Source organism: Haematobia irritans, chromosome 1, assembly GCF_050003625.1.
Source record: "Haematobia irritans isolate KBUSLIRL chromosome 1, ASM5000362v1, whole genome shotgun sequence".
NCBI lineage: Eukaryota > Metazoa > Arthropoda > Insecta > Diptera > Muscidae > Haematobia > Haematobia irritans.
Window position 1 is genome coordinate 203,569,033 of NC_134397.1, and position 26,358 is coordinate 203,595,390.

Here is a 26,358-nt window from a genome sequence, read left to right on the forward strand (position 1 = left end):
ATCAAAAATGAATATGAACCATAATTTTATTTTGGGGTCGATTTTCATGCTTCAATTATACCTATATATATCGAATACCCAAAGTCTGAATCAGTGAAATATCTCGGCATGATACTTGATGAAAAGTTGAAGTGGAAAATACATGTAAAATCAAAAAGCCCTGGAAATGAAATATTGTGAGCAGAAATGGTTTATTGGCAAAAAATCCTCACGTCAATCCAAAATAAGGTTATGATATATAAACAAATTTTAAAGCCCATATGGGCCTAAGGAATACAGCTGTGGGGCTGCGCCAAGGACAGTATCATTGATATGACCTAAAAATTTCAAAACAAAGTTCTGAGGGAAATAGTAAATGATCCATAGGTTAGATATTCAATTAAAAATTTAATTGATTTAACAAATATTTTAATTGAAACAATATCAATCACACAAATTAATATTATCAATTAATTTTTAATTGAAAAATTAGTTTTTTAGATATTTTTTGAAAATTTTTTCATTCAAATGAACTTCCAAGGCACAACTTCTAAAGCTATGCAAAGGATCCGAAAACGAAGTACTTCCGTCCAATGCAAGACTATATAAAATTCATTGGAGATAATCCAAGTTTGCATCACTCCCGGATCATATGTTGGGGATACAAACTAATTCTTATGAACCTCTTTTTTGCTGGGTATATGCCAAATATCCTTTTGGATTAAAAAAAACTTCCAAATTTAATATTGTAAGCAAATCGGACAAAAATTGCGGCTTCCATGTCGCTACACTAAAAAACAGTAAACCCACCGGGAAGGGAAATTTTGATTAATTTTAAAAAATTTACACAAAAAATATTAAAGTCAAAGAAACTTCCTTAAAACATAGTAAATGCGTGAACTAAGATAGAATTAAATTGGCTTAATGTCATGTAGATTTTTTTGTGGGATTCTTGGAAGATTGTTATACTAATGGATGGAGCTCAGCAGTGTTGCCAGTATTTTTTAATAATTTTTTCTATATTTTTTCTTCTATATTTTTTTTTAACACAATGCAAGGCTTTGCTGTAGAAAATCAGTAATAATTTAAAATTTAAAAATTTGTCAAATCCAGCACGCCTTGCATTGTGTTAACGTCAAGATTTCGAACCACAACACCAAAAGGCTGGTGATCGTTTTCCAAATACTTGGGTTTTAAAAATGGGAGTTCGGTCACCACGTATTTATGAATGAAAATTTACTTTTAAATTTTTTAGTAGGGGTAGACACGTTGCCAAAGTTGGTAGATTTCTACCAGAAATAGTAGATTTGTTATTGTTTGGTAGATTGGTAGACTTTTTGATGTTTTCGTAGATTTTGCAAAAAGGTACATCATAAATTTTCTAAAAAAACAAACTTCTGACAAAATTTTCTATATAGAAATAAATTGTTGAGACAATTTTCTGTATAGAAAAAATTGTTTGAGAAAATTTTCTACATGGAAATACAATTTTAACAAAATGTTTTATATAGAAATAAACTTTTAACAAAATTTTCTATATAGAAATAAAATGTTGACAAAATTTTCTATATAGAAATAAAATATTAACAAAATTTTCTATACAGAAATAAAATTTTGACAACATTTTCTATAGAAATAAAATTTTGACAAAATTTTCTATAAAAATAAAATTTTGACAAAATTTTCTATAGAAATAAAATTTTGACAAAATTTTCTATAGAAATAAAATTTTGACAAAATTTTCTATAGAAATAAAATTTTGACAAAATTTTCTATAGAGTTTTTGATGTTTTCGTAGATTTTGCAAAAAGGTACATCATAAATTTTCTAAAAAACAAACTTCTAACATAATTTTCTATATAGAAATAAATTGTTGAGAAAATTTTCTGCATAGAAAAAAATTTTTGAGAAAATTTTCTACATGGAAATACAATTTTAACAAAATGTTTTATATAGAAATAAAATGTTGACAAAATTTTCTATATAGAAATTAAATTTTGACAAAATTTTCTATAGAAATAAAATTTTGACAAAATTGTCTATAGAAAAAAAAATTGACAAAATTTTCTATAGAAATAAAATTTTGACAAAATTTTGTATAGAAATAAAATTTTGACAAAACTTTCTATAGAAATAAAATTTTGACAACACTTTCTATAGAAATAAAATTTTGAGAAAATTTTCTATAGAAATAAAATTTTGACAAAATTTTCTATATAGAAATAAAATTTTGACAAAATTTTCTATAGAAATAAAATTTTGACAAAATTTTCTATAGAAATAAAATTTTGACAAAATTTTCTATAGGCATAAAGCTTTGAGAAAATTTTCTGTAAAAATAAAATTTTGAGAAAATTTTCTATAGAAATAAAATTTTGACAAAATTTTCTATAGAAATAAAATGTTGACAAAATTTTCTATATAGAAATAAAATTTTGACAAAATTTTCTATAGAAATAAAATGTTGAGAAAATTTTCTATAAAAAGAAAATTTTGAGAAATTTTTCTATATAGAAATAAATTGTTGAGACAATTTTCTGTATAGAAAAAAAATTGAGAACATTTTCTACATGGAAATACAATTTTAACAAAATTTTCTACATAGAAATAAATTTTTTAAAAAATTTTCTATAGAAATAAAATTTTATTCTGATTATTAATTTTGTTCGGCTTGAGGTCATAGAAACAATCGATTATTGATTTGTTTTAATATTTATTTCCAATATTTCGGTTAGTGCCACTAACCATCTTCTGGGATTTTGTATCTACATAAAATACAAAAATTAAATTACATTTAATGTTCACAAAAATCACAATTGTTATTGAAAATATATTTTATCGAAAAATAACTAACTTGAGTTCTTGTGCTGCTGTTTGTTTCGCAATTCACCGTACACTAAACTTCGTTTGTGTCGATGCTTGTTTATAATATGTCGATAAATTGTGGCGCATTCTTCCGTGTCTTTTTTGAAATTCATTCTTTTGTCAGGAGAGAGATCTATTATATCATTTTGACAAAATTTTCTATAGAAATAAAATTAAAAAAAAAATCTAAAGAAATAAAATTTTAACAAAATTTTCTATATAGAAATAAAATTTTGACAAAATTTCCTAGAGAAATAAAATTTTGGCAAAATTGTTTATAGAAATAGAAATGGAATACAAAATTTCCCATAGAAATATATTTTTTTTTAATACCCAAATTTATGGAAATTCCCTAAAAAATCCCCATGTCATCCCCAAATCAGAAATTTCGTTCCCATACACGAAAAAATATCCCCAATTTGGGGGAAATCCCCAATACTGGCAACACTGGAGCTCAGACCCTTGTTGGTGGTGTTACATACACATGCACAAACTTATTATACCCTATACCGCTGTAATGCTGAGTATTATAAAATTCCCTTTAAATATCTCTTTTAACATATTGTTATAATCTCAAAAATTCGGCAAACTTTTTAAAAATTTTCACAATATATTTTTCATAAGGTAAAAAGGTGTGACGCACCGATAGCAACAAATTGTAAAAACGAAATATCAATAAACTATTGAAGTCTTGCCAAAAAATATAGACAAGAGAACGTCAAAGTAAATTGCATTTGATGATCTCAGAGATTGACGAATTCTACGAATAGTAATCCAATAAAAGCTGTCCCCATGAACTTTTGAAAGATACCGATTTGTAAATGTTACAAGTTCATGCGGAAAAATAAACGGATTTTACGCCAAACATTTCACTATCACTTTATGTAAGAGAACTTTCGTATCTCTTAGCGTGGCCCAAGAAAATCTCTTAAATGTGGGATAATATTTTTAATTTTACACCCATTTCGTGCTCATTTTTGTTTTTTGAGCACATGCCGTATGCGACGATGTTTGGCTTTCTGTTTTACTGCTACTTAATAATTTTTATTTGATTTTTCGAAATTAAACAAAAAACAAAATTTTTCTCAATTTTATTTTTTCCTTTCGACCGAAAGCAGTTGTTTGGCAGCGTTGATGGCTGTCGAATGATTTCGCTAAAAAATCGTTTTTCACCGGACCAAGAAAACTCGTAAAACGATTTAATTTTAAAATATGTACGGCATATAAACAAACCTTTGAATAGCAAAAAAAAAAATTGTTCAATACATCAAATAAGTGGAAAATATTATACAATTGCGAAAAAAGTAACACAAATCTAAATCTAAAGTGGGGTGAATAATTCAATTATTGAAAAAAGAAAAAAAAACACCATTGCATTTCTACGCAATCTTGCATTTATTTTTTTGTATTGTGACAGTGTGAAATGTCCTATATATGCCAGTGAGAATATCTGTTTCGTTCCCAATATAAATCAATTAACGTCAGTTAAAGGAAATTCTCATCATGAGTAGTACTTCCGGTCATAGTTGCTACAGTGATTCTGCAGCTAATTTCTCTTTAATTTTCTTTCAAAATTGCCATAAATTAAATGGCCCTCCAAAACCTCCGGCTCGCAAAAAACGACCCAAGTCAATGATGGCGATGATGATGAATGTAAGTGAAAGATTTGTCATTTATTATTAAATTATATATTTTTTTTTTGGAATTTCGTCAATTTACACTGACGTATTGAATATCCACAAAGAGGAGTTGAGAAGGCCTGTCGTTGTAAGGCCTAATACGAGCGAGAGAGTAAACTCTTTCATGAATAGATTTTAGATACATATATATTTTAATAAAATTAATTCTAAGGAAATCCTTGATTGATATTTGTTGTCAAATTGCTATCATTTCTCAACAGTTAGTTTTATTTTTTACAAGTCTACAAAAGCATTTTGATCTATTGCATTTAGAAATAAACTTATTGGTGATGGAATACAAGCGTGATTGCTTTATATTTGACTGAAAACCGAAGTGGCCAGTTACACACAACAAAATTTTTTCTGATTCAATGACGAAATTATTTGATCCAATTAATTTTTTAATTGAAATGTCTTCAATCACGAAATTTCAATTAGTTTTTAAATTGTTTCAATTAAAATTTTAATTGATGTTGATTGCAAAACTTATTTAATTTGTTCGTTCAAATTGTTGAGACAATTTTCTGATAGAAAAAAATTTGAGAAAATTTTCTACATGGAAAAAGATTTTTAACAAAACGTTTTATATAGAAATAAAATTTTAACTAAATTTTCTATATAGAAATAAAATTTTGAAAACATTTTCTATAGAAATAAAAATTTTAAAAAATTTTCTATAGAAAAAAAATTTGGAGAAAATTTTCTATAGAAATAAAATTTTTAAAAAATATTCTATAGAAATTAAATTTTGAGAAAATTTTCTATAGAAATAAAATTTTTAAAAAATTTTCTATAGAAATAAAATTTTGAGAAAATTTTCTATAAAAAAAAAAATTTGACAAAATTGTCTATAGAAATAGAAATGGAATACAAAATTTCCCATAGAAATAATTTCCCATAGAAATCCCCTACAAAAATACCCAATTGGTGAAATAAAATTTTGAAAAAAATTTCTATAGAAATAAAATTTTTAAAAAATTTTCTATAGAAATAAAATTTTGAGAAAATTTTCTATAGAAATAAAATTTTGGCAAAATTGTCTATAGAAATAGAAATGGAATACAAAATTTCCCATAGGAATCCCCACAAAAATACCCAAATTTATGGAAATTCCCTAAAAAATCCCCATGTCCCCAAATCAGAAATTTTGTTCCCTACACGCAGAGAAGAAACATGATTGTCACAATCATATTCGAAAAGCAAAATAATATGATAGGAGCTATTTTTGCGGCGACCATGTAACATTTTAACCTGCAACCATGTTGGCTCAGCGAACATGGTTCTAAGAAAAATATAATTGTCCTCATCTAAAATGTTATTATATTGATAAAAAGAATTTTGTTTGAATGAAAAAACAATGGTCACGATTTAAAATGTTATGGTATTCATTAAAAACGTTATTCTTCTAGTTAAAAGAACATGGTCACAACCTAAAATGTTTTGATCTTTATGAAAAAACTTTTTTCATCGTCGAAAAAAGGACGCCACTTGAGAAAAGAAAACACAAAATTAACTTTATTTATTTGTTTTTATTTATTTATAAACTAATTCATTGTTTATTTGTATTTATAATGCCGTTCAAGCAAATATCATATATTTTTACACACTCTGTTTTATTTCGATGTCAACAATAAGTAATTATTCCATATTTACATCGTGCCTATCAAATGTACAAACGCAGACATCATGTAACTGCAAATAAAAATAAATGATGCATATAGCAAAATGCAGACATTAGCGTAGCTAGACAATTTTCCTAGGGGGGGCTATAGCCCCCCTAGCTAAAAATTTATGGACTGAACTTATAGGTTCAATTAATGTTTTATTTCATAAAATTTAATAAAAAATTAGACATCAAAATAACTCGCCAATTAATTTATAATAAAGCAACTAAAAGTAGTTCCACACTTTTCCCAGCAAAAAAATTGTGAGTTGTTCTAAAGTACTTCCAAAAATGTCCTCAATTATTTTAACTACACAGGAAGTTTTTTAACTTGATTTTTTTCATATTTTAATGTGTAATTTTTTGTTTTCTTTTTTTTTCAAATAGTTTAAAAAAAGCGTAAGAATAAATAAATTGGTACAAATTATTCAAATTTTGCCACAAAACTGCTAAATCCATTATAGAAAAATCGATAATTTTGGAAATTGTTCGAGGAAAAACGTTTCAAACAAGCGTCAGAATGCATTAAAATCATAAAAACAATATAAAAATTATTTATTTAGGAAAATATCACAAAATTGTTTTAATTCACATTCAAAACACTGAATTCGGATCTCACATTAAGAAGTGATGCAAATTCATTGCAACGGCTGTTGAAACGGTGGACATTTGTCCCATGACAAGCTCATATTACATTAATTGCTTCTCCGCCAATTTTGCACCACTTCTAGACCAAAAAGAACATTTTCACTACTTTTTTGGCGACGCTTTTTCGCAGCATTATTAAGATATTAATTTATGAAAAAATAGTTTTAATATCAATTACTATTTGTTTAATTAAATTGACTAAACTAAATCAATCATAAGTTCAACCACAGCTTTATTTCATAAATATCTGACTTGAAACATTGCCATCGGCAACTGTTACCACAACCCAAGTAATTCGATTGTTCATGAAAGTCTTTAGCGGAACTTTGTGCGATTGTATATACTTGTTTAATTTTTATAACAATTAAAAAAAAACTATTGACATTTATTGAAAAATGGAAAATCATAAATAGAGTTTCAAATTCTGGGGGGGCTAAAATTTTTCTGGGGGGTCTAAGCCCCCTCCCCAGAGGCCTTCCTACGCTTATGAATGCAGAACAAATCCCAGGTACATATTTTCAATTACACTTTCCTTTTTTGTGTTCACATAAACCCACGTGTCACTTCTGAATAAATAAATTAACACAAAACACAGTACATCCGTATTCTCCGTCCATTCCAAGAAACAATCAACACACGACTGACGCGCAAAATGAAAATCGTGTGTACCTGCTCAATGTTTTTATAAAATTCTTTTCACTGCAAAAAAATTAAAAAAGTAAATGGTCACGAAAACAATGTACATGGTCTTTATGGCCATGTAATGGTTCTAGACTTGTCTATACGTAACCTATACAAATACTTTTTTCCCTGCAAAAAAGTAAAAAAAATTGAATGGTCAGGTACATGATTTTCCTGACCATGTAATGGTCTCAAATTCTATCATTTAAATGATAGCACATGTTTGCGGTATTTGAAAACCATTCAAATGCTTATTGCCACCATACATTTTTCTCCGCTCGAAAACAATTTTTACAAAGACAAAATACATGGTTTTCGCGCCAATTACATGCTCTAGATAAGCATTAAATGAATGTGGCAACCATGTCCAAACATGGTTTTTCTGTGCGTGTATTTTTAATTATTTTCTTAACTGACTTGTTTTTTTAATTTGATTAAAAATTTAATTGTTTGAAATAAATTTTAAGTTTAAAATTAAAAAAAAAATCCATTACTTTTTTAAGTAACTTTTCAATCATTGACCTAATGTTTCTATCTTGATTAAAAAATTAATTGTATTAATTAAATAAAAAAAGTTTATTGTAAAATTAATTTATTAATTAAACCAACTTTCAACTACAATTAACTATTTAATTGGAAATATTTTGGTGATATATTTTTCTGCGTAAATGTGAATAAATATTTTGTTTCTCTTACCATTGCTCGTTACAGTAATATGACTCCAGAAGCAAAAGCTTTACTTTGTTTTGCACTCAATTTTGCAATTAGTAATATAGTCAAATGTACTAAATTTTGTGGAAATCGGTTGAGATTTAAATTTAGCTCCCATATATATCTTCCACCCGATTTAGATGCCTATGATCACCGGAGAAAAAATTTTAATTCGAGACCAAAGTTTCACTCCGATTTACTTGAAATTTTTCATAGGGAATTGTGGTTAAAATCGGTTCAGATTTAAGTATAGCTCCCATATATATGCCTTTTGGCTCCAGCAGGGTTGGCCTGTCACAAACTGAGACTTTTGCGACATACATTTGGACGGTATAATACGTATGTCGCAAAAGTCCTAAACCTACTGTAGAAAACATAATTTTGAATAGAAGAAATCCTGAACATTTTTTAATTTAGCTTGACAGCATTCGCTGTGAGTTTCTGCAGAAATTTGTGAAAGTTTTCCCACGGTCAAGCCTATTTTCTTAGGTGGTATAGAAATTCCCGTTGGTGAGTGTTCAAAATACCTTGGGGTTATATTGGACATGAGACTGAACTTAAAGCTAAAAAAGGGCGAGAAAATCCATGGTTATCCTGTACTCGTGCAAAAGGCAATAGGGAAAATGTGGGGACTAAAACCTTCTCTTCGCACATACCATCATCTTGGATATCATCGAATTTGCTGCCTAGCTGACGCAACTAAAGTATTTTTAATTTGCGACTTTTGTTACTTTTTCTACATTTACGACACGTATGCGACGTTTACGACGTTTACAACTTTGCGACAGTCGCAAACCTAAAAAAGTTTGATACAGACCATGTCTGGGCTTCAGAAGCCAGGTTTTACTTTGATTTGATTCATATTTTGCACAAAGAGTCCATATGTTAAGTATGGTTCCATATCACCATAAAATGGAAGCCCCGTAGTGCAATGGTTAGCATGCCCGCCTTGCATACACAAGTTCGTGGGTTCGATTCCTGCTTCGACCGAACACCAAAAAGTTTTTCAAGCAGTGGATTATACCACCTCAGTAATGCTAGTGACATTTATGAGTATTTCAAAGCTTCTCTAAGTAGTTTCACTGGAATGTGAATCGGGCAGCACTCAGTGATAAGAGAGAAGTTCACCTAACCTAACCATCACCATAAAATATAGCATTGGACAGGTATTGAAGAAGACTTTTTTCTTATGTAATCAAAAAAACAAAAATTACTAAATAGGAAGTTTTGGGGACAAGGAACAAATTTTTTTTAAGTAGGCTCCGGAGGTCAAATCTGGAGAACGGTTTTTATGGGGGCTATATATAATTATGGACCGATATGGACCAATTTTGGCACGGTTGTTAGAGACCTTATACTAACACCATGTTCCAAATTTCAACCGGATCGGATGAAATTTGCTTCTCTTAGAGGCTCCGCAAGCCAAATCTGGGGATCGATTTATATGGGGGCTATACGTAAAAGTGGACCAATATGGGCCATTCGCAATACCATCCGACCTACATCAATAACAACTACTTGTGCCAAGTTTCAAGTCAATAGCGTGTTTTCTTCGGAAGTCAGCGTGATTTCAACAGACGGACGGACATGCTTAGATCGACACAGAATTTCACCACGACCCAGAATATATATATATAAAGGGTGATTCTTTTGAGGTTAGGATTTTCATGCATTAGTATTTGACAGATCACGTGGGATTTCAGACATGGTGTCAATGAGAAAGATGCTCAGTATGCTTTGACATTTCATCATGAATAGACTTACTAACGAGCCACAACGTCGAATTTTCAGTGAATGGGCCCTAGAAAAGTTGGCAGAAAATCCGCTTTTTTATCGACAAATTTTGTTCAGCGATGAGGCTCATTTCTGGTTGAATGGCTACGTAAATAAGCAAAATTGCCGCATTTGGAGTGAAGAGCAACCAGAAGCCGTTCAAAAACTGCCCATGCATTCCGAAAAATGCACTGTTTGGTGTGGTTTGTACGCTGGTGGAATCATTGGACCGTATTTTTTCAAAGATGCTGTTGGACGCAACGTTACGGTGAATGGCGATCGCTATCGTTCGATGCTAACAAACTTTTTGTTGCCAAAAATGGAAGAACTGAACTTGGTTGACATGTGGTTTCAACAAGATGGCGCTACATGCCACACAGCTCGCGATTCTATGGCCATTTTGAGGGAAAACTTCGGAGAACAATTCATCTCAAGAAATGGACCGGTAAGTTGGCCACCAAGATCATGCGATTTGACGCCTTTAGACTATTTTTTGTGGGGCTACGTCAAGTCTAAAGTCTACAAAAATAAGCCAGCAACTATTCCAGCTTTGGAAGACAACATTTCCGAAGAAATTCGGGCTATTCCGGCCGAAATGCTTGAAAAAGTTGCCCAAAATTGGACTTTCCGAATGGACCACCTAAGACGCAGCCGCGGTCAACATTTAAATGAAATTTTCTTCAAAAAGTAAATGTCATGGACCAATCTAACGTTTCAAATAAAGAACCGATCAGATTTTGCAAATTTTATGCGTTTTTTTTAAAAAAAAAGTTATCAAGCTCTTAACAAATCACCCTTTATATATATATATATATATATATATATATATATATATATATATATATATATATATATATATATATATATATATATATATATATATATATATATATATATATATATATATATATATATATATATATATACATATACTTTCATTGTGTTACAAACAGAATGACAAAGTTAATATACCCCCCCTTCTATGGCGGAGGGTATAAAAACGAAGTTTATATACTTTCTTTTAATTAAATGTTCATTATTTTAAAGATATGTGTCCTTAGTATTGTGTAAATTGTTTGTACCTCGGCTTTCACACAAAGAAACATTTATGCTAATATCTTTATTCATTCAAAAGTTTCAGATAAACTCGGTTTGGAAGAACTGCGTGACAGAAAAGATGACTTTTTTGGGTCTTATATGTTAACTTCATATGTACCCAGAGAAGGAAGATTATCACCTCAAACATGTTGAAATGAACTGTTTCTTGACTAAAGCAGTTATCCCTTTCCGACCTATAGCCGATCCACGTGATAGATTTTCCTAAATTTTTGAATTCTGTTATTTATGTGCACATAGAACATTTTAAATTAATAAGTTTGTTCAGTTTGATCCTGTATCCTGTTTTTTCAGGATACGCACAATTTTTGCCGTCCGGTAAATTCCGGTAAAAGTCCGGACGTAAAAATATCAAAAAACACAAAATAATCACGAAGTTACTGTTTGCATACAATATTTAATATGTTTTCTTATTGAAAACACTTGTTTGATGGAATATTCCACAACTTAAATAATTTTAATTTATTTGCAAACTTACACCTTCCACTAATTTTTACAAATGCGCAAAGTACACTGCTGAAACTACAAAATTAATATAAAAAGACAAATATTTATAACGGTTCTTCACATTCTTAGACAAAGAGAGAGCATACACAATTATTTTTTTGCCGCTCTTATCGCAGTTCGTCATATATTAAAGAAATTATAGAGACTTAAACTTACCCGCACAATTGTGCGTACACGGTCGGAAAGGGTTATAACAAATATACACAAACATTTTTTTCCTGATGCAATCACGAAATTAATTGATCCAATTAATTTTTTAATTAAAAGGTCTTCAATCACAGAAATGATAGTATCAATTAAAAAATTTGTTGAATCGATTAAATTTTTAATTGAAAATTTTTTAAAACTCAATTAAGAATTTAATTGGAAATTTTTTTCGTGAAAATTTTTTTATGTATCAAATATATCAATTCTTAAAGAAATTTTAATGGTCATGAAGATTAAGTTTGAAAAGTTCAAGAAACTTTAATGTCGCAACGATTTTTATCAATTACAATTATTGTTGATTTTTTTTTATTTTTAATAAATTGAATTTATAAATATTGTATATTAATGTATTTCATATAAATAAAAATAAATAAAGTATTTCATATATAACTCATCTTAGAGGCCCTGCGCCATCGACCTACCATTTCATTTAAATTTTCCCACTGGACGTTAAGCCTCCCACACATTATTTTTTTTCTTTCATTTGTTAGTATTCAAAATTATTGTTTGTATTTATTTTTTTGTATAGGCATATCATTTTGGATCATTTATTTTTATATACTTGAAATTACTATAAACAATTATTTGTTTTTAATTTTGGATACTGAAATAATCTTTGAAAGCGTAATGTAGGTGTAGTAAGAAAATAAAATTATATTGATGTCGGTTGTGATAACAAATGCAGAATTTTCCAAATGGGATGCAAAATGAAAAAAACTTTGTCAATACGATTGAATTTATAATCCTTCACAATAATGGAGACTAACTTCTTCTTCGGAACATTTTACCCTTTCGCTTACCTCAACATCGACGGCAGACTATGGGGTCCTCCCGCGACACGAGACTCGACAGTAGGAAATTAAGGGGGACTTGATCAACTCATTATTTTGCCTGTTGGCCCGTCGCAACTAATAACTACATAGTTTATAGGACATGTCCGTTTACACTGAAAAACAAGTAAGGAAAATCTAAAGTCGGGCGGTGCCGACTATATTATACCCTGCACCACTTTGTAGATCTAAATTTTCGATACCATAGCACATCCGTCAAATGTGTTGGGGGCTATATATAAAGGTTTGTCCCAAATACATACATTTAAATATCACTCGATCTGGACAGAATTTGGTAGACTTCTACAAAATCTATAGACTCAAAATTTAAGTCGGCTAATGCACTTGGGTGGAACACAATGTTAGTAAAAAAATATGGGAAACGTTTAAATCTGAAGCAATTTTAAGGAAACTTCAAAAAAGTTTATTTATGATTTATCGCTCGATATATACGTATTAGAAGTTTAGGAAAATTAGTCATTTTTACAACTTTTCGACTAAACAGTGGCGATTTTACAAGGAAAATGTTGGTATTTGGACCATTTTTGTCGAAATCATAAAAACATATATATGGGAGCTACATCTAAATCTGAACCGATTTCAATCAAATGTGGCACGCATAGCAACAATGCTAATTCTACTCCCTGTGCAAAATTTCAACTAAATCGGAGTTAAAAATTGGCTTCTGTGGTCATATGAGTGTAAATCGGGCGAAAGCTATATATGGCAGCTATATCTAAATCTGAACCGATTTCAACCAAATTGGGCACGTATAGCTACAATGCTAATTCTATTCCCTGTGCAAAATTTCAACCAAATCGGAGCAAAAAATTGGCCTCTGTGGTCATATGAGCGTAAATCGGGCGAAAGCTATATATGGGAGCTATATCTAAATCTGAACCGATTTCAACCAAATTTAGCACGCATAGCTACAATGCTAATTCTACTCCCTGTGCAAAATTTCAACCAAATTGGTGTAAAACTCTGGCTTCTGGGACCGTATTAGTCCATATCGGGCGAAAGATATATATGGGAGCTATATCTAAATCTGAACCGATTTCAATAAAATTTGGCACACTTGACTATAGTACTAATTGTTCTTCTTGTGCAAAATTTTAAGCAAATTAGGTTAGGTTAGGTTATGTGTCAGCCCGATGTATCAGGCTCACTTAGACTATTCAGTCCATTGTGATACCACAGTGGTGAACTTCTCTCTTATCACTGAGTGCTGCCCGATTCCATGTTAAGCTCAATGACAAGGGACCTCCTTTTTATAGCCGAGTCCGAACGGCGTTCCACATTCCAGTGAAACCACTTAGAGAAGCTTTGAAACCCTCAGAAATGTCACCAGCATTACTGAGGTGGGATAATCCACCGCTGAAAAACTTTTTGGTGTTCGGTCGTAGCAGGAATCGAACCCACGACCTTGTGTATGCAAGGCGGGCATGCTAACCATTGCACCACGGTGGCAAATTAGGATAAAACTCTGGCTTCTGGGGCTATATAAGTCCATATCGGGCGAAATATATATATATATATATGGGAGCAATATCTAAATCTGAACCGATTTCTTCCAAAATCAAAAGGGTTCTATTCTGAGCCAAAACACATACTTGTGCCAAATTTGAAGTCGATTGGACTAAAACTGCGACCTAGACTTTGATTACAAAAATGTGTTCATGGACAGACGGGCATGGCTATATCGACTCAGGAGCCCACCCTGAGCATTCACTTAACCTGAAAAGATTGTTTTTTTAGTTAGTCTTTATGAAATTGTTTTTACACGCAAAGAAAAAAAACGTTTGGAAAACGTGTACCGAAAACGTTTTTCTTTTGTTAGAGTTTTTTGAATTGCTTCGAAAAGTATACACTTTTATCACCAAAAAAATTCGTTTGTTACAAAATTTTTATTTTTTCAGTAAAAAAAGTTATTTTTGAACCAACAACACAGTCCATTTCGTTTATATCAAATACTGTTCTTTTCTAAATTTAGGTCTTTAATAAGACACATTTTACAGTTCATAGTAAAAATTTAATATAGTAGAATGTAATGTTGAAATTTTTTTCGGAATCTTCCGATCATATCTGGAATATATGTAAAAAAAAAAAAAAAAAAAAAAACTTTGGTCGAAGCAGGGATCGAACCCACGACCCTTGGCATGCAAGTCAGACGTAGCAACCACTGCTCCATGGTGCCCAACTAAATGTATTTTTCTGTTAAATAAACTTTGTTTAATCGGCTCGTGGGCGCCGCAAGCTATGCTATATAAATATAACTTAGTTATATGGGTAATTATCTATTGATGACAATAACGGCTACATGGCTCAGTGGATAGTGTGTTGGCTTACAAATTGCATGGTCCGCGGTTCGATTCTCCGTCCAGGCGAAAGGTAAAAAAAAATTAAAAATTTATAAAATCGTATAATTTCTTCTACATTGTTTATGTTACAGAAAAAGGTGCTAAGAACTAAAAAACTTCGTGGAAGTGGGAAAGATGTGAGGGAAAATGCAATTAGCCAGAAAAATTTTTTTTGAGTTAGTCTTTGTGAAATTGTTTTTACATCTTGGAAAAGAATAAACGTTTACCACAAAAAGTATATACCTTTCTTCCAAATACACTTCCTTTCAACGAAAAGCAAATGAGAAACGAACTTTGTTTGTCTAAAATTTCGTTTGGCAGGAAAGAATTATTTTTTTGGGTGTACATCCTGGAAAATAATAAACGTTTATCACAAAAAGTATAAAATTTCGTTTGGGAGGAAGGAATTATTTTTGGCGTGAAGAAATAAAGAACTATTTTGTGAGAATTACGTATTTAGTAAATCTTTCCCAGCCAAAAAAGAAAGAGTCCCAAAAACGTAGTGAAAATGTTCTTTTTGTATCCGGAAGTGGTGCAAAATTGACGCAGAAGCGATGAATTTAACATGGGCTTGTCATAGGACGGATGTCCACCATTTCAAAACCCGTTGCACTGAATTTGCATCACTTCTTGAGGTGCGATGCGAATCCAGTATTTTGGATGTGAATTAAGAAATTTTGTGATATTTCGACGAATAAATAATTTTTGAATTTTTTTCATGATTTTTTAATGCATTATAACGCTCTAGAAAGGATTTAGCATTTTTTCGGCAAAATTTAAATAATTTGCACTATTTTATTCATTCTTAGTCTGTTTTTAACCTATTTGAAACAATAAAGTTTTAAATTCCCTATTAAAATGTGAAAAAAGCGAGTTACACAAAAATCGACTCAAATGAACTTCCTTTGCACTTAAAATAAAGAACATCTTTGGGAGGACATTTTGGAAGTTCTTTTAAAGTTGTGCCTTTAGAAGAACTTTCAAAGTTTTTTTGGGGTTATGCTTCATTTGAAGAACTTCAAATTTTTTTTTGCTGAGTTATGCTTCATTTGTGTATATTTTTCCCCGGTTTTTAGTTCATTCAACTAACGAACGCGAAAAATTATTAGAATAAAGGAAACTTTTTCCAAACGTTATTCCATGAACTAAAATAATGTTAAATTGGCTTTAGTGAAATAGAGGTTCACTTTTTTTGAGTGTAGTCCGGATGCTGGTATTTTGGTAGATCCACTAGGTAATACAAAACCCCACTATAGCCTCTCTTAGCTTCGTTGGCTTAGAAAGGTGACGCCATGCACTTTTCTACTCGCATCCTCCTCCTCCCTGAAAATGATAATTGGCCTTCCTATTTCTTTCTTTGTACATGGGCCAATCTTTCCGCCTTCCATTGGTTTCTGCGTACTTGAGACTCTCTTAGAAGCAGGACTTGACCTTTCTAGTATACTTGAGAGGGTTGTGCAGTTTTCATATCCGACCTATCAAAGTTCCGATCTTTCGGCAATCTGATAATATCTAGTTTTCCCGTGTTATTGGAACATCGACGGCAAAAGCCGATTACCCAGGAAACTTCTTTCCATATGCTATAACCAGCAAGATGTGGTATACTATGAGATGCTGCAAACGGAATGTAGCTTTGTATCAAACTCAATTGGTCCGAGCATTGCTTGATGAACGGCCAAAAATTGGCTCAATTCTGGGATTAAGTCAAAACACTAGTCGTTTTTTCGTCACGGTATCCGTATATTGAAAGAAAGATGGGCGAAAGTAATGGCTCTGTTTTCAGAATAAATTCTCAAGCATTTGAAAAAAATCTCGCATTTTTAATTTGCGCTCCCAATACTTGTGGGTGTTACGGTACGGTCACACTAAGTAAATATTTGACAGAAATCGAAAAAGAATTCGTCACCACAGTAAAACCAGCAAACATTTCCAGTTGGTATTGGATATATAACATCAAGGTAGGAGCGATATTTCAAAAATACTGCTGGGAAAAAGTTTTGATCAAATATTTGCCTAGTGTGTGTAGTGTACCGAAATGAAGAATACCCTCTTAAAAAGATGGGAGTATTCAAAAATATAAATAATTTTTTTACAACTTTCTAATGAAAATTTTATTTTAGTACATAAACCAATTTTAGTAAAATTACAAACAAATATGTTAATACTTATTTTTTTATTTCATTTAGAAATGCATGTAATTGTTTAATTTTTCCTTAGTTTTTTTTTCAATTAAAGCTCATCCTTGATAGTTTTTAATACACCAGCTTTTTTGATGTTTTCGCAACTAATCGTTTTACTATACTCAATAAAAGACGTTCTATATTAATGTACCTACGTTCTTCTCGCACTTTCTCTCTAGGTCTCGCTCTCTACAAATCGCCCCCTCTATGAAGAAGAATGGTTCCATGGTGTATTGCCACGTGAAGAAGTTGTCCGCCTTCTTATCAACGAAGGTGACTTCTTGGTTCGTGAAACGATACGCAATGAAGAGAGTCAAATCGTTTTGAGCGTCTGTTGGAATGGCCACAAACATTTCATAGTACAGACAACGGTAGATGGCCATTTCCGCTTCGAAGGACCACCATTCCCCAGTATACAAGAGCTGATAATGCATCAATACCATTCGGAATTGCCAGTCACAGTGAAATCGGGTGCTATATTGCGTAGACCTATTCGTCGTGAAATATGGGAGTTGAGTAACGATGATGTGGTGCTGTGTGAGAAAATTGGAAGAGTAAGTACACGAACATGGAGAATATAGAAAATATTTTATTTATTTATTTTATTACAAGATTTACAATCATAATAAATTTTGAAAATAAATATAAAAAAAATAGGTGCTAACAACAAAGGTTTTTGACCTAAATAAAATATTTTATAATTGTTTTTTTTTTTTTTAATCTGAGGAACGAAATTTTAGGCAAAAAATGTTCTTTAAAAAGCAAATAAAAAAATTTAGAGATTACCATTGCATCGTTTGCCATAAATACGTCTTCCGTTGCTCTTAAAGAAAATATTTTACATTAACCCTGGACAGTCATCCTTCGTCAAAATGACGACGCGTAATTTCATGTTTGATTTTAAAATGCATTTTGGTCGATTGAGAAATGATAAATTTATGTTATACCAATACAACCAATACAACCAATTTATGAATTTTTGTCTTATACTAATTAAAAACAAATTGAATAAGGAAATAAACTCAATTTTGGTTCTCATTTTTGCTCACGATGCAAATTATAGCGTCTTGAAATATGCCGTAGTCAGATGACGAAGGATGACGTTAGTGTACAAAAAATAAGAATGACTTTCCAGGGTTAAAAGAGAATTTCGTTTGTCTAAAGTTTCCTTCCAGAAGAAGGAATTTTTCATTTGGGGTACTTACTAACTTATTATTATTTCTTTATTATAGGGTAATTTCGGTGATGTTTATAAAGCCAAATTGAAATCGACCAAATTGGATGTTGCCGTTAAGACATGCCGTATGACCTTGCCCGAAGAACAGAAGCGTAAATTCTTACAAGAGGGCCGTATTCTCAAGCAATATGATCATCCAAATATAGTCAAGCTGATTGGTATCTGTGTTCAAAAGCAACCCATAATGATAGTCATGGAATTGGTACCAGGTTTGTTTTTTAACACAATATTTAGTTAATTAACTTGTAACATCTTTTATTGTTTTTGTTTTTTTTTCTATAGGAGGTTCATTGCTGAATTATTTACGCAAGAACGCGAATAATTTAACAACGCGACAACAAATGGGAATGTGCCGTGATGCTGCTGCCGGTAAGTTTTAGAGGGCAAAGCTATAATACCATACAAAGAAAAAATTATCACCAAAGTATTTCCAATTCAAAAAATTTACTGAAGTTGAAAGCGTAATGAACTAAAAAATTAATGATTGATACAATGAAATCTTGAATGAAAACAAAAATACTTTATTTAAGAAAATGATAGAAAATTTTACGTTTCAATTAAAATATTAATTTTATTAATTTTACTTGGATAATGTATAAGAAAGTGCTAAATAATATAAAGTCTTATAAAATTTCTATTTCCATAGGAAATTTTGTCAAAAATTTACCTCTGTAGAAAATTTTGTCAACATTTTATTTCTGTAGAAAATTTTATCAAAATTTTATTTCTGTAGAAAATGTCAAAATTTTATTTCTATAGAAAATTTTGTCAAAATTGTATTTCTATAGAAAATGTTGTCAAAATTTTATTTCTATAGAAAATTTTGTTAAAATTTTATTTCTATAGAACATTTTGTTAAAATTTTATTTCTTTAGAATATTTTGTCCAAATTTTATTTCTATAGAAAATTTTTGTCAAAATTTTATTTCTATGGAAATAAAATCTATAGAAAATTTTGCCAAAATTTCATTCTATAAAAAATTTTGTCAAAGTTTTATTTCAATAGAAAATTTTATTTCTATAGAAAATTTTGTTAAAATTTTATTTCTATAGAAAATTTTGTCAAAATTTTATTTCTATAGAAAATTTAGTCAACATTTTATTTCTATAGAAAATTTTATAAACATTTTATTTCTATAGAACATTTTGTTAAAATTTTATTTCTTTAGAAAATTTTGTCCAAATTTTATTTCTATAGAAAATTTTATGAACATTTTGTTAAAATTTTATTTCTATAGAAAATTTTTGTCAAAATTTTATATCTATGGAAATAAAATCTATAGAAAATTTTGCCAAAATTTCATTCTATAAAAAATTTTGTCAAAGTTTTATTTCAATAGAAAATTTTATTTCTATAGAAAATTTTGTGAAAATTTTATTTCTATAGAAAATCTTGTGAAAATTTTATTTCTATAGAAAATTTTGTCTAAATTTTATTTCTATAGAAATTTTGTCAAAATTTTGTTTCTATAGCAAATTTTGTTAAAAGTTTAATTTCTAAAGAAATTTTTGTTAAAAGTTTAATTTCTAAAGAAAATTTTGTACAATTTTTATTTCCAGAGGAAATGTTGTCAAAATTTTATTTCTATAGAAAATTTTGTCAAAATTTTACCTCTGTAGAAAATTTTGTTAAAATTTTATTTCTATAGAAAATTTTGTCAAAATTATATTTCTATATAAAATTTTGTCCAAATTTTATTTCTATAGAAAATTTTTGTCAAAATTTTATTTCTATGAAAATAAAATTTATAGAAAATTTTGCCAAAATTTCATTCTATAAAAAATTTTGTCAAAGTTTTATTTCAATAGAAAATTTTATTTCTATAGAAAATTTTGTGAAAATTTTATTTCTTTAGAAAATTTTGTGAAAAGTTTATTTCTATAGAAAATTTTGTCTAAATTTTATTTCTATAAAAAATTTTGTCAAAATTTTGTTTCTATAGAAATTTTGTCAAAATTTTGTCAAAATTTTATTTCTATAGAAAATTTTGTCAAAATTTTATTTCTGTAGAAAATTTTGTCAAAATTTTATTTCTAAAGAAAATTTTGACAAAATTTTATTTCTGTAGAAAATGTTGACAAAATTTTATTTCTATAGAAAATTTTGTGAACATTTTATTTCTATAGAACATTTTGTTAAAATTTTATTTCTATGGAAATAAAATCTATAGAAAATTTTGTCAAAATTTTGTTCTATAGAAAATTTTTTCAAAGTTTTATTTCTATAAAAAATTTTATTTCTATAGAAAATTTTGTGAAAGTTTTATTTCTATAGAAAATTTTGTGAAAATTTTATTTCTATAGAAAATGTTGTCTAAATTTTATTTCTATAGAAAATTTTGTCTAAATTTTGTTTCTATAGAAATTTTGTCAAAATTTTATTTCTATAGAAAATTTTTGTCAAAATTTTATTTCTATGGAAATAAAATCTATAGGAAATTTTGTCAAAATTTTATTTCTATAGAAAATGTTGTCAAAATTTTATTCTATAGAAAATTTTGTCAAAGTTTTATTTCTATAGAAAATATTGTGAAAATTTTATTTCTATAGAAAATGTTATGAAACTTTTATTTGTATAGAAAATTTTGTCTAAATTTTATTTCTATAATTTTGTTTCTATAAAAAGTTTTGTCTAAATTTTGTTTCTATAGAAATTTTGTCAAAAATTTAATTTCTAAAGAAAATTTTGTCAAAATTTTATTTCTGTAGAAAATTTTGTCACCATTTGTTCCTACAGAAAATTTTGTCAAAATTTTATTTCTATAGAAATTTTTGTCAAAATTGTATTTCTATAGAAAATTTAGTCAACATTTGAAAACTTTGTCCTTGAAGTAAAATATTGTCTTTGAAGTAAAGAAAAGTTTTCTTAGAAAAAAACACTGATTTAAATTAATGATCATTAAATTAACTGAGATATTGAATATTTGGTTTAAAGATTGTTACGTAGATCGTAGATCGCTTGGTTTTTACCAACGGGCCAATGCCTTAAATGCTCCTTACACTCAAAAAAGTTTAATATAATTCAAAGATTTTGACCTTTCTTATGGATTTTTATATATATATATATATATATATATATATATATATATATATATATATATATATATATATATATATATATATATATATATATATATATATATATATATATATATATATATATATATATATATATATATATATATATATATATATATATATATATATATTCGGAGCCAAAAATGCTGCTTCCTTAAGTTAGGTTATGTGGCAGCCCGATCTATCAGGCTCACTTAGACTATTCAGTCCATTGTGATACCACACTGGTGAACTTCTCTCTTATCACTGAGTGCTGCCCGATTCCATGTTAAGCTCAGTGACAAGGGACCCCCTTTTTATAGCCGAGTCCGAACGGCGTTCCACATTGCAGTGAAACCACTTAGAAAAGCTTTGAAACCCTCAGAAATGTCACCAGCATTACTGAGGTGGGATAATCCACCGCTGAAAAACTTTTTTGATGTTCGGTCGATGCAGGAATCGAACCCACGGGCATGCTAACCATTGCACCACGGTGGCTCCCTGCTTCCTTAGAATAAAGACAATTTTAAGGAACTACTTATCTTTAACGGTCAATAAATGTCAGTTTAAAATTCCTTCAAAGCAAACGAAGTTTTCTTAATTTCAAAAACTTTAAACTGAAGTTCCAAAGAATTATTAGTCAATTTTTGAAGCTTTATTAGCTTTAGGTCGGTACTATGTTCATTCTTGCGAAAAATTTTTATAGAAACCATTATTTCGCACATACACTATACTATAAATATTGTCATGAAAAATTCTTTAAAATTAATGGAATGATCTTTAAATTTGTTGTCGTTTTGCATCTTAAATACAAAGCAAAAAATCGTTCAAAAATAGTACATGTTTTTGAACACTTTATTTTAAAGACGTTTTTTACTTGAAACATAGCATAATTTCTACTAGAAGTCGTGTCTGAATTTGGAAAATAAGGTTGTCATCAACTTGTTTTTAAAGCACTTTGAAAGCATATGAAGAAAAAGAGCTGAAAAATCGAAAAATTAAAATTTGCTTCCTAGAGTCAAGTACCCAAAACCCAAATTTAAAAGGGAATTATGTCTTAAAGGTATTCTCCGCTTCTTTGACTCGGAATCAATACCAAAATTGTAAAGACAAAATCTTTGGAAACGGGCATGCTTTTTTTCAGTATAGAAAGCGGTGCTTATTTAGGTAACAGGGAGCGATATTGAATTAAGTTGGTGCTTGCTGCTTTATAATAAAATTAACATTTTATTTTTCCTTGGGCAATTGATCTGCTACTCCTTTGATCCTTTGTATATTTTCAGAACAAAAATATGATCCGTGTTTGCGTTATAAACCCACACAAATAGTTTTAATAAAAAAAATATTTCTTAATTCACATTGCAAATGGCGACATGCTATAAACGTCAGTTTTTCAACTCGAAAAAAAACAAAGTACTACAAATGGAAAAAATTTCGCTAGTTTTTCGCATTTTTGGGTTTTGTATGGAGTTTCAACGCAAAAACCGAAGAGACTACCGTCCTTTTAATACAATTATTCAATATATCATTTAATGTAAATATTATTTGCTTAATCGTTACTTTAGTTTAAAAGATATTGTTTACATAATTTGGACATTAAACCAGTCTGCATCGATATCAGGCTAAAATAAAAATTATAAATTTTCGTTTAATTAAAATTTCTTCATTTTAAAGATATTTATTGTTAATATATATAATATATACAAAAATTAAGGATACATAATATTTCATATTAAATCAATATTTTTTAATTAAGCAAGCATGAGCAAACGAAAGTTCTATAACCCTTTGTTTCTGTTTTTAGGTATGCGCTACTTGGAATCGAAAAATTGCATCCATCGTGATTTGGCTGCCCGTAACTGTTTGGTAGATTTGGAATGTTCTGTAAAAATATCAGATTTTGGAATGTCCCGAGAAGAGGAAGAATATATTGGTAAGGCATCTCCCATAGTTGGTGAATATGAAATTATTTTATTCAATTGTTTTTTTTTTGTAGTATCGGATGGTATGAAACAAATTCCTGTCAAATGGACAGCACCTGAAGCTTTAAATTTCGGCAAATATACATCACTATGTGATGTCTGGTCATATGGTATATTAATGTGGGAAATATTTTCAAGAGGAGATACACCATACTCCGGCATGACGAATTCAAAAGCGAGAGAGAAAATTGATGCAGGTAAGGAATTTAATGGAGTCATATGTTTCTTCCCGAAAACAGTACCAAAATCGGTGTTTGGGCACATTGGTGTTAGAACACAATTTTATTAATTTCGAAATAAGCACAAAATAGTATGATATTCTAAAATTAGTAAAATTTACTAAATTTGTCGAAAAGTCGTTATTGGATTCAAAGGGAATATGATGTAAATATTTCTATGACAGCTCTGAGAGTATCTCATTTATTTTTGAAAATTATTTAAAAAATCTTACATATGATGCTTCGCTTGTACGAAACTGGCCAGTTATTGGCCAGTATTTGGTTTCCTCCAAAGAGAAACGATTATAAATTTAGCAGTTTGTGAACAACCAAAATGATCGGATTTATTTGCCAAAGAGGTCAATTAACCTGAAGATGATCGCTCCCCGCTCATATTCATCGATCGTGGGGTCAAAATAAATGCCGAATATTATCGGAAAAATGTTCTGAACACAGTATTCATTGCTGGACAGACATACATTTCCAACAAAACTCAAGACGCGTCAACAACGAATGACTTGAAACGATTCCACGCTTCATTTCTTCCGCGCAATGAGCACTTAAATCTACAAATTGTTGGACTTTTGCGCTTGGAGCATTTTGGAAAGTAAGGTTGGCATTAGAAATAACAAAATGCTTCCAAAATATTGAACAATACGATTTAAAACCAAAAATATTAAAAATATATAGAGCTTTCCTTTATTGATAAGACATGTAAGCACGGTTTTCGCAGTTGGTGGAATTCTACCAAAAATTGTAGATTTTTTACTGTTTGTTATATTGGTAAAATACTTGAAGTTTTGCTAGATTTTGCAAAATATTCCTCTCCAACTAAGAGGTACTTTTTGTAAAGAAATAGAATTTTGAGAAAATTTTCAATAGAAATAATATTTTGACATAATTTTTTATAGAAATAAAATTTTTACAAAATTTTGTATAGAAATAAAATGTTGACAAAATTTTCTATAGAAATAAAATCTTGAAGAAAACTTTCTATAGAAAAAAATATTGACAATTTTTTCTATAGAAATAAAATTTGTACAAAGTTTTCGATAGAAATAAAATGTAGACAAAATTTTCTACAGAAATAAAATGTTGACAAAATTTTCTACAGAAATAAAATGTTGACAAAATTTTCTATAGAAATTAAATTTTGAGAAAATTTTCTATAGAAATAAAATTTTTACAAAATTTTCTACAGAAATAAAATGTTGAAAAAATTTTCTACAGAAATAAAATGTTGACAAAATTTTACATAGGAATTAAATTTTGAGAAAATTTTCTATAGAAATAAAATTTTCTACAGAAATAAAATGTTGATAAAATTTTACATAGTAATTCAATTTTGAGAAAATTTTCTACAGAAATACAATTTTGACAAAATTTTCTGTAGAAGTAAAGATTTTGACAAAATTATTTTAGAAATAAAATTTTTACAAAATTTTGTATAGAAATAAAATGTTGACAAAATTTTTTATAGAAATAAAATTTAATGAATTGTTGATTGAAACGAGCTCGAGGTCTGTATTTTTTAATTTATTTTTATATTCAATATTTCGTCTTTTCATTGAAATAAAATTTTGACAAAATTTTCTATAGAAATAAAAATGTTGACAAAATTTTCTATATAAATAAAATTTTGAGAAAATTGTCTATAGAAATAAAATTTTTACAAAATTTTCTATTGAAATACAATTTTTAATTTTCTTTAGAAATACAATTTTTACAAAATTTTCTATAGAAATAAAATTTTGACAAAATTTTCTATAGAAATAACATTTTGGCACAATTTTCTATAGAAATAACATTTTGACAAAATTTTCTATGGAAATAAAATTTTGATATAATATTCTATTGAAATAAAATTTGGATAATATTTGCTATAGAAATAAAATTTTGATAAAATTTCCTATAGAAATGAAATTTTTACAAAGTTTGTTATAGAAATACAATTTTGACAAAATTTTCTATAGAAATAAAATTTTTACAAAATTAATTTAGAGATAAAATTTGCACAAAATTTTCTACAGAAATAAAATCTTGACAAAATTATTTTAGAAATAAAATATTCACAAAATTTTCTATAGAAATAAAATGTTGGCAAATTTTTCTATACAAATAAAATTTTGTGAAAATGTTCTATAGAAATAAAATTTTGACAAAATCTTCGATAGAAATAAAATGTTGACTAAATTTTCTATAGAAATAAAAAAAATTATAAGAATAAAATTTTGAGAAATTTTTCTATAGAAATAAATTTTTACAAAATTTTCTATAGAAACAAATTTTTACAAAATTTTCTATAGAAATAAAATTTTGACAAAATTTTCTATAGAAATAAAATTTTTACAAAACTTTCTACAGAAATAAAATGTTGACGAAGTTTTACATAGGAATTAAATTTTGAGAAAATTTTCTATGAAAATACAATTTTGACAAAATTATTTTAGAAATAAAATTTGCACAAAATTTTCTACAGAAATAAAATCTTGACAAAATTATTTTAGAAATAAAATGTTCACAAAATTTTCTATAGAAATAAAATCTTAGTAAATTTTTCTATACAAATAAAATTTTGTGAAAATGTTCTATAGAAATAAAATTTTGACAAAATTTTCGATAGAAATAAAATGTTGACTAAATTTTCTATAGAAATAAAATTTTC

General features: G+C 28.6%; 1 protein-coding gene across 4 annotated transcripts in view; it reads left to right on the forward strand.

Annotated features, from left to right (window-relative positions):
* The window catches only part of FER (tyrosine-protein kinase Fer), a 272,860-nt gene that overhangs the window by 243,066 nt on the left and 3,436 nt on the right, over window positions 1-26,358 (forward strand). For 3 of the 4 annotated variants that reach the window (XM_075292598.1, XM_075292599.1, XM_075292597.1), the window contains 5 exons: window positions 17,379-17,753; window positions 18,432-18,645; window positions 18,719-18,805; window positions 23,298-23,426; window positions 23,490-23,672. In XM_075292598.1, the coding sequence (XP_075148713.1) occupies window positions 17,379-17,753; window positions 18,432-18,645; window positions 18,719-18,805; window positions 23,298-23,426; window positions 23,490-23,672 (988 nt within the window). Of the gene's footprint in view, window positions 1-3,960; window positions 4,498-17,378; window positions 17,754-18,431; window positions 18,646-18,718; window positions 18,806-23,297; window positions 23,427-23,489; window positions 23,673-26,358 lie in introns of those variants that run through there. The other variant, XM_075292600.1, reaches the window with a different exon arrangement.